This window comes from Megalobrama amblycephala, linkage group LG10 (assembly GCF_018812025.1).
Source record: "Megalobrama amblycephala isolate DHTTF-2021 linkage group LG10, ASM1881202v1, whole genome shotgun sequence".
Taxonomy (NCBI): domain Eukaryota; kingdom Metazoa; phylum Chordata; class Actinopteri; order Cypriniformes; family Xenocyprididae; genus Megalobrama; species Megalobrama amblycephala.
The window spans coordinates 2,778,288-2,788,035 of NC_063053.1; the positions used below are offsets into that span (position 1 = coordinate 2,778,288).

The following is a 9,748-nucleotide window of genomic DNA, read 5'->3' on the forward strand; positions in this document are numbered from 1 at the left end:
CAATTGATCAAAATATCCGAGGACGTACGTTGGACGTTTGCCGTGTCCCAGATGTCTCAAATGAAAAGCCGCAGCACCACTCAGATCCTCAGAAGAAGCAAGCAGAGACTCTCCGTTAATACAAGATCAGAAAATGTATTTGGCAATTTTAAACAAGTGCATACAAGTACAGCTAGAAGCGTTTTCCAATGTTTGCCAAGTGCTCGTAGAGTTGCATTAGTCACATTCTACGTTTAACAGGAACTGCCACCATACCTAAAAGTACATCAAGAAATCGTTAAACATCGACAAAGAAGAACGTAGTCCGTTATAATGAGTACATACCTTTTATCTTCAAAAAATATAGAAACACAATGTATTCAAAAATCAAAAAAATGTACAGCAATGTTTACGAAGTATGCATGTCCCTTATGTCCATTATATACAAGTCCATTAGTTTCTGTCTGGATGTATGCATGTGATATTCATATTTATATATTTATATAGACCAATATTTTTGAATATTTTCAAAAAAGGGAGGACAAAAAAACCAAAACCAAATCAAGGGTCTCTCTCCTTTTTTACTTTGACGTCTCCAGCGAGAATGGTGGCAATTTCACCTTGCATGAAAGCCCACGGTACGTTGGAGCCCACCAGGGGGCATTTCTCCCCGCTCGGACAGTACACCTCTCCCGTAGCGCCCTGCTGTTTGATGCTCTCCCGGGAACACGGGAAGCAGAACTTGTGTGACGGCACCGAAGGGCACTGCACAAAGTGTGTGTCCTCCAGCCTCTCGTGGCAAAGCGTGCAGCACAGCGGGATGCTGCTGGGAACCGATGAGTCCGGAATGCTCTGAGGATGCACCGGATCCATGCCCGGCACGTGAGGCGTCCCCGCGCCCTGCGCCAGCCGCCGTTGGTTGGGCGACAGCGGGCTGCTGCTGTTTCTGCGCGTCGTGGAGTGGACCTGGTTGGCGTCCTTGGGTGAGCTGTTGCCACCAGCATTGTCCGCGGCCATAATGAGCGCCGCCATAGGAGAGTGACCGTTCTGAGTGGTGGCGGCCGCCACGGCAGGCTCCGGCGGGGTGGTGCGAGGGTGCGGGGATATCGTGGAGGGTGGGGAGGCGAAGCTAGGCGGCTGTGGGGGCATTTTCAAACCACCTTCTGCAGCCGCCGCCGGGAGCCACTGTCCTTCTCCGTTAATCTTCCCGGCGGTGCCCTCCCCATCCGGCTCCGGCGAGGCTTTTCTCTTCAGATTCTTGGGATGTTTGCCTCGATCTGCAAAAAAGCATGAGTGTGCATGAATGGGCTGCACTATACTAGCACAAAGCGTCTTTATGCAACAACAATGTAGCAGACGCAGTGATGCATTGTAGTGCCAGACGTAACAATGAGGCTCACTGCAAATGCACCACATGCAAATACACGTTGAGCTTTGATCAGCGGAAATTTTCTTGCAGCTGACTCATGCCATAGTGCTCCCATTCAAACCAGGCCATTTAAGAGACTATAGTAGCATTGTAATGCATGCATAAGCACATTATATTATATAATATATATATATATATATATATATATATATATATATATATATGATAGATAGATAGATAGATAGATAGATGGATGGATAGATAAACTATTAATATATGTGTTTATATGCATTCAGGATATGCCATATCTTCAATCTTGTGTTATATTATATATATATATATATATTACACATACACACACACACACACACATATATAAACAAGACTGAAGATGATGCATATCCTGAATGCATCTAAACATATATATATATATATATATATATATATATATATATATATATATATATATATATATATTTTAATAGTTTACCCATGCAAAATGTAAATATACTCAATATATATATATATTATATACACACACATATATAAACAAAAAATTGCGTTTTTCTAAAATTCTAAACACATTATACACATATATAAACAAAATTGAAAATATTTCATATCCTGAATGCATCTAGACATATATATTAATAATTTACCCATGCAAAATGTAAATATACTCCATATATTTTTGTTTATACACACATTTCACTACACAACAACATTGTAAATACAGAAAAAAGGCATTTTAAACATACCTGATTTGGATGCAGGAGCATTCGGTTCGTACATGACCCTCTGCTGCATGTGCTCCTTCTTGAACCTGCTGTCGTACGGGTTGAGCGCCATCAGATCCCGGACCGTTTTGTTCTTGTTGATCCAGTCGTCCGCCCGGGTCTTGTGGTTGTCGCTGATCTCCGGCGTCATGCTGTCCGGTCTGTGCTTGTCCTTGTCGTGCTCCGTGCTGGAGACCGAGGCTGGCCGCTTATTTCCGCCGAGGTCAGCAGGGCTGAGACCCGACATCTGTCCCGGTCTGCCGTTGATCGCGTGCGCCATGCTGCCGTTCACCAAAGGCACTAAATTGGGCGGCACGCCGCTAGTCCTGCGCGGGTTCGGACTCTGGCGGTTGAGCTCCGGTGGATCGTCCGGTTTTGAGAATCCGTTCGGCACCGGGATGCCATTCGCATGCCGCGCAGACTGGTACTCGGGTCCCAGCCTGGGCGGACGCTCGGAGGAGAGCGGGTAGCGGTCAAGGGGCTGCGGCGGGCGCGAGCCCGGGTCTCCGGACGCGTGATTCAACGCCTGGATCTCCTTCCCCGACAACTGCTTCCCCGCCGGTCTGCCGTCCTGAAATCCATGCGCTCTTTTGAGCTGCCGAGCGGTTTCAATGACAAACTCGATCCTGTCGGCTCCTTCGTAGTTCACACATCCCCTGCAAACGGGTTCGGTAAAATCCCAGATCATAGCCCACGGCATGCGGGGCAAGTCGCATAAATAACACGACTGCCTCCTCGAAGCAGCTACCGCCGCGGACGACATCGCTCTTTCAGCTCCGAAATCAAGCACAATCCTCTTTCAAATGTCCTCAGAAACGCTTTTGGAAAAAAACAGGTATGCTCCTCGCGCGCTTGCACAAGTAATAATTAAGTTACAAACAGGACTTCATAGTAGCGTGCGCTTTACTACGCCGCGCGCTCGATCTATCTCACTCACTACTACCGCGGCCAGACTGGAGCTCAATGTGGAGCAGTGACGTCACCGCCCCGCTTCTATTTACTTGATTCTTCGATAGAACACCCCCTCCGGCGCATGCGCGCTGACGGCGCTCGCTCCCGTCACCCCTCCCTTCTCGCTTCCTTTATTTAACTATACTTGAATCGAGGCCAGAGCTGCGACGGCGAGAAGTAGGAAATAAGCAGAAGAGAGAGCTTTCGATATCATCGAGGCGTTGGAAACGATTCGAAGTAGTCGAAAGTTGTGTTTAGACTCGCTGACGTACGAGGATGATATATGCAAATTAGGCAAATTCTTGCCGAAGGGGATTGGTGAGCGGTCACCTTTATATATTTATTTTTGAATCGAATTAGGATCATGAATGAAAACACACAATTTTTGCTTTATAAAACGACTGGGAAAATACATTGAAAAGGTGTGGTTATTTATTTATGTATTATTTATTTGTTTATACATAGACTATCAGCCATTTTAGAGGATTTGTTTTATATTTAAATTTGATTTTTTTAAGTTAATAATACTTTAGATGTATAAGTATTGTTATTATTTAAATGATTATTATTAAAAAATTGAGTACAAATTCAGAGGTTGAAAATCAGTTTGTGTTCGCTCATGCATTAAAACAGCAATAAAATATGTTTTTCTAAATACCACTTGCGAGTTGTGAACACTTTCCTACAGTCAAAATGCATCAGCTCATAATATTAAGATTTTCTCATGAAATTAAAGATTTAAGCTCTCACACAAATCACTTTCCCCCCTCTGTAGTTGTTTCGATGGTTATACACATTTTGTGATCGTAACAATGTCCACAGTGTGAGAAGAACCAACAAATAGCTTTGCAGGTCCTTCCCTTTTGTTTTGGATTCGTTCCAAATGAGTGCAGCTTCAGGGCTCTTTGGGTGAAGCAATGCGTCTGAAATCTGCAGACACAAGGCAGGATGTGTTTGTGCAAGCCCTCGTGACGTTGGAAAGAGGAAGTAAGATGTTTAGTCACGTACCCACAGCTCGCCTCGCCCTTCTCAACGAACATCAAATCTGTTGGCCTGCAGCCAGGGCGTATGATCAAGCCTCCTAAAGGAATTGCAGCACTAGGGCGTGTTTTGTACCCAAGAAACTGTAAATATCTTTTCTTTCCGGCCTGACGACTAATTCCTCCTGCACAGGCCGATCGGATTTCACATGAACACGTGTCACTCAAGGTCATTGCTTGATTTTGTTTTCTAAGTCAGTGGTTCTCCACTGGCGGGTCGTGACTCAAAAATGGGTCAGTGAAAAACAAAGCTGAATGGAAATAAAATCATGCATAATTGGGAAATCCACAAGACTACTTTTCAAATAAGGATAAACATGGTTAGTGTCGACCACAATGTGGTTTTGCGAGGTGAATTATTCAATGACTTAGCATACAAATAAATATGATTTACAATTTTGGTGCTGCATTGGGTCACCACCACCATATAAAATATGCCATTTATATTAATACACTTGTAATCTGACCATTTGTGGCTCTTGCAAATGATTTAGCTTTTGATTCCATTATAATCCAGGTAATATTAATACATTTCAGTGATTGGTTTACGTTTGTATGATTTGCAGTTTTGGTCACCACATGATGTCAAAATAAAATTCCACATCCTGAAGCAAAACCAGTTGAGAAACACTGATCTACATGATCATGACTCAGCACTTCTTAAGCAATGCCTCATTAAAATAACACGGGAAAAGGAAGGACAACGTAATATCGAAAGGCTCCTGGCGTCTAAGATTAAAAAAAAAAAAATAATAATAATGTGAACCAAGTGTGTTTTATAAGTCAGATTTGATACCGATACCAAAGATAGTGCATGTTTTATTCATCATTGTTGTGCATTTACCTCTCATGTGCTTTTGGGTTTTTCCTCTTTCTCCCGTCCATGAGGTGGCCCATTTTCTAGGTTATATAACTCATCTGCTACAGATGTTCAAGGACGCGGTACTGTACATGAAAACAACACAAATGAAATATTGATATTGTTATATAAGGTCACAAATGCAAATATCACAAGCTCTCATTCTCTTACATAAAAACCCCCTCATCTTGAAGCTTTGAAACATCATTAAAACTGCTACTTGTGTTCATTTTAGGTCTAGGAAATCGACCCAGACACATTTACAGAGACGCAGACAGCATAAAACAACGCTAGTCTCAACTATAAAACGAGTGTGAGTGCTAAAACGTGTGCCATGCTTTTTGGGTTCACTGAAGTGTGTCAAGTGAACCCACTGACACAATGTCATTCTACCCTGCGTTTCCAAGTGCAGACAGTCTGTAAAACCTCTTTTCCCTCTTTTGATTGGCTGTAAATTTCTCAGGAAATGGTAACCATGGCAACCCCTGCGCTCACCAGGATAGCCCCACTGACAAGCAACATCCTGTTTACTGTGTTGCTATTTTTTCTCTCCAGCTCATGAATTCAACTGAGAATGTTTCTGCTGCGAGTTACGAGTCTGTTGTGCAACAACCTCAGTTTTGTGATTACTAACCCATCTACAGTCCGTACATGTTGTACATTATTGCGTATGCTTAAATTTAACATTCATTAAGCATTGATTCACAAAGAGGGGAATATATGCACTTGCAAAACAGCCAGAAGTAGCCTGATTTTTTTGCATACTACCCCACTAGTGTATTGTGTATTGTATTTTCTGCATTTAGCAGACGCTTTTATCCAAAGTGACTTACAACAATCTGTACATATCGACTTATATATTGTATATTGATATGTACTTGATTCTTTTGATATTAAATATATACATTTATACAAATATATATACACAAATTCTATCGATATTCTATCAATTTAACAGCACATATACACACATATATTTATTATTTTTGTTAGATGTAATTACTCATGATTAGTCGATTTGACAGCACATATAAACTTTTGTTAGCTGCAATTAATCAATTTAATAGCACATATACACACTATCTATCTATCTATCTATCTATATATATATATATATATATATATATATATATACACACACACACATATATTATATATACACACACACACTTATTTTGTTAGATGCGATTAGTCAAGATTAATCGATTTAACAGCACATATATACAAACTTTTGTTAGATGCGATTAATCAATTTAATAGCACATATACACACAGTGTATGTACATATATATATATATATATATATATATATATATATGTATACACACACACACTTATAATTTTGTTAGATGCGATTATTCATGATTAATCGATTTGACAGCGCATATATATACACAAACTTTGGTTAGATATGATTAATCACGATTAATCGATTTAACAGCACATATATACAAACTTTTGTTAGATGCAATTAATCAATTTAATAGCACATATACACAGTGTATGTACATTATATATATATATACATATATATGTATACACACACACACTTATAATTTTGTTAGATGCGATTATTCATGATTAATCGATTTGACAGCACATATATATACACAAACTTTGGTTAGATATGATTAATCACGATTAATCGATTTAATAGCACATGTATACACACACATATACAAACTTATCTTAGATGTGATTCATCAATTTAACTGCACACACACACTTATAATTTGTTAGATGCGATTACTCATGAATACTTGATTTGACAGCACATATACTGTGTATACACACACACAAACTTATCTTAGATGCAATTAATCGTGATTAATCAATTTGACAGCACTAACACACACACAGAGACATAAATACTCCAACTTGAAACTGATTTGCTTTGATAAATTACTAATAATGAATTACAAGTAAATTACTAATAACAAAATTATGCACACTCAAAACAGTAAGACATATTCTTCTGGTTGTAATGAACCATGTGCGCTATACTGACGAAAAATACTCATTGGAGCATTCTCGCTTTGTCGGCGCAAAAGGCAAACATTTCGTGACATCGGAGAGGTAGAAGAGCAATTATAAAATGGAGGAATTTAGTCAAAATGGAGGGCCTGAGAGAGGAGCAGAAAAAAATGTGCTCGGCGTCTGGAATCTGGGGGCTGGAGGCTGCAGAGGTGATGTCATTGGAGCAGAGGAGCTGGGAGAAAAACAAGTCTCTTTCTTTATTCAGATCCTCTTTGCAGTCCCAGCAGGGGTGGGAGGGGAGGGGAAGGGAGGGCGGCTTGGCAGGCGGCCGTGGCAGGGGCTGCTGGGAAATGGTAAAGGATGCCAAGCAGGCTCTGCAGCCAACATTAGTGGCTCACATCTTTGTTCTCTGAAACCTGGTGTGCTGCCAAAAGCCTCATTTCAGTTCCCCGCCATGATTACACTGGATGTAGGCCAATTCCTGAGAGCTCGCAATCCTCTCTGTTGCTCTCGCTCTCCTTCAAAGGCTCGCTGCCAAACATGCAGCAGTTTCCATGGCGACGGCGAGCGGAACATAAAAAGTAAGTAATGATTCAGGCAGAGCGCCAGATGTGCCACATGTGCAACAGTTATAAAAAAAAAGCATGATGAAGTAGAAAAGGCCAGTCTAGTCTGGTAATTGTGCCCGTTAGGAGAGCTGAAAATGCTGTTAAATCAAAGCAAAATAGAATGTTGAACTGAACTAGATTGCTACATTTTTTTAAGGAGCAGCTATGCAGTCGTTAAGAATGTTACAGACAAACATTCCAAAGTCTGGATACTAAGTAACAGCTCACCTCTCCTCAACAAGATACATTTAAATATATTCTTTGATATTAAGTATTAGTGATCCATGCTTTAGCAGACACCGTTAAAATGAGCTTATCTACGAAATATAAGTGAAATTTTCTTATTAAAACAGCTCTAGCATAATAAATGTTCTCATGTTGTCTTTGCTGTAGCCCATGAAAAGCATGCTGTCATTGACACATGAGAAGAGATGTGGTTTCCTGTCAAAATCCCCAGTCATTTGCACATACAGCATGACATACACTCTGAAAAACTCGCATTTAAATATTAGAATTGACGCAAACTGAAATAGCCAAAATAAGTCCTCTGAATAGTCAGCTCGGTTAAGGCCAAGATTTCAGTGGTCAGCTGTTAAACCAGAAAATATGCTATTTAAAATGAATCCACACAGATTCATGAGTCATATTTACAAAATATTTATGTATGTGTGGGTACAAGAAGTATTGTAAAACAAAATTCACACATTTTAGAGGAATTTTGTCACATTTACAAGTGCATCAGATCTAATCATGAACTGTTGTTCTGAATGTCACATGACTCTTACTTACACATCTGAGGTCTGTGAGTTGGCAGGTGTGTGTGATGACATCTACAGCTCTATGTAAATGAAGTGTGGGCGGTCTTGTCTCTTTTCACACTTTTGGTTTCACATGCATTAGTGGAACAAGCCCGTTTTCAACGAATGAATCACTAGAAACCAGTTCAGTATTTTTGCCCATTAAACTTCAGGGACGTTTTGTAATGCGCACTCGCATAATCATAAATGTCATAATATCAGGGCTTTTTTTAGTTTTAGCACTCACACTTTCCAAATAATTACTCAGCCACAAATTACTCAATGAATGAGTGCTTTAATTTTACAATGATTATGCCCGTTAACGTGTCAGGTCATGCAAACAGTTTAAAGTCACACCTAGATTTTTGCCCATTTGCTGTGAATGTAAATAACCTGATAATAACCTGATTTTTCAGTTGTTTTTTTATATTTATCAGTGTATTGTTATGCATGTGCACTCAATATATATATATATATATATATATATATATAATTAGAATTAAAGTCGGCATGAAACAGAGGTTGTGATAGTGAAACAGCTTCTCAAACAAGAACAAATGTAGGGCGGGGCTTGATTTTGTCTGTGTGGAGTTGATTGGATGGTTGTGGTTTGCTATTGGTGGATCTCATGTGAGTGACAGGTTGCCCCGCCCTCACACCAGTAAACATATCATCAGAGAAGAGATGTCGAAAGTTATTTTGATTAAAGATAATGATTCACATGAATTAAAAAAAGTAATGATGTGCACAAATAAATGATTTATAATAATAAATACAGTAATATTCCATAAAAAACATGAATTGTCAATTTTGTCTTCATATTGAAAAAAAGGAAGAGTAGGGTACAACAGGGCTAAAAGCAAACTTTAAGAAAAAACATGTGCTTTTCACTACTCTCAAAGTGTATTATTGCAGAAAAAAAAATATATGTTTGTATTGAACATTGATGGAGCAACAGATTTTATGTGAAAAATCATAAAAAGTGGTTCATTTTGTTTAAAAATCTAATAAATGTATGAGGTGGCACACAGTTTTGATACATACACTTTAGCTAATATAATATGTTTTAAATAATGCCAAGATTAATACTTGTTCAAAACAACCACTTTATTAAAGTTTGTACTATTTTCTGTTTATTTTGACAAATAAAATAATTCATTTTTGTTCAATAAATATACTGTCATTAAAATGTGTTCATATAAACGTATATTTTAAAATGATTAAAGGGTTAGTTTACCCAAAAATTAATTTCTGTCATTAATTACTCACCCTCATGTCGTTCCACACCCATAAGACCTTCGTTAATCTTCAGAACACAAATTAAGATATTTTTGATGAAATCCGTTGGCTCAGTGAGGCCTGCATTGACAGCAAGATAATTAACACTTTCAA

The 9,748-nt window shown here is 39.2% G+C and overlaps 1 protein-coding gene and 1 long non-coding RNA gene across 2 annotated transcripts in view; both read right to left on the reverse strand.

Annotated features, from left to right (window-relative positions):
• The window catches only part of LOC125276466, a 44,739-nt gene extending 38,942 nt beyond the window's left edge, over window positions 1-5,797 (reverse strand). Inside the window, exon 1 of the long non-coding RNA XR_007186674.1 lies at window positions 4,960-5,797. This is a non-coding gene — a long non-coding RNA (uncharacterized LOC125276466). The remainder of the gene's footprint in view (window positions 1-4,959) is intronic.
• On the reverse strand, window positions 116-3,109 carry irf2bp2a (interferon regulatory factor 2 binding protein 2a). The gene is made up of 2 exons (XM_048203950.1): window positions 2,107-3,109; window positions 116-1,256 (listed from the first exon to the last, which is right to left on the reverse strand). The coding sequence occupies exons 1-2, from the start codon at window positions 2,885-2,887 to the stop codon at window positions 541-543; spliced, it is 1,497 nt and encodes a 498-aa protein (XP_048059907.1). The 5' UTR covers window positions 2,888-3,109; the 3' UTR covers window positions 116-540.
• Window positions 5,798-9,748: the final 3,951 nt, after the last annotated feature.

What these genes read in the sequence shown, in the direction of transcription:
- irf2bp2a (XM_048203950.1), bottom strand. Translation starts at nt 2,887, where the DNA reads ATGTCGTCCGCGGCGGTAGCTGCTTCGAGGAGGCAGTCGTGTTATTTA. An exon ending in TGCTCCTGCATCCAAATCAG is followed by an intron (nt 1,257 to 2,106) that starts GTATGTTTAAAA and finishes GCTTTTTTGCAG; the next exon opens with ATCGAGGCAAACATCCCAAG.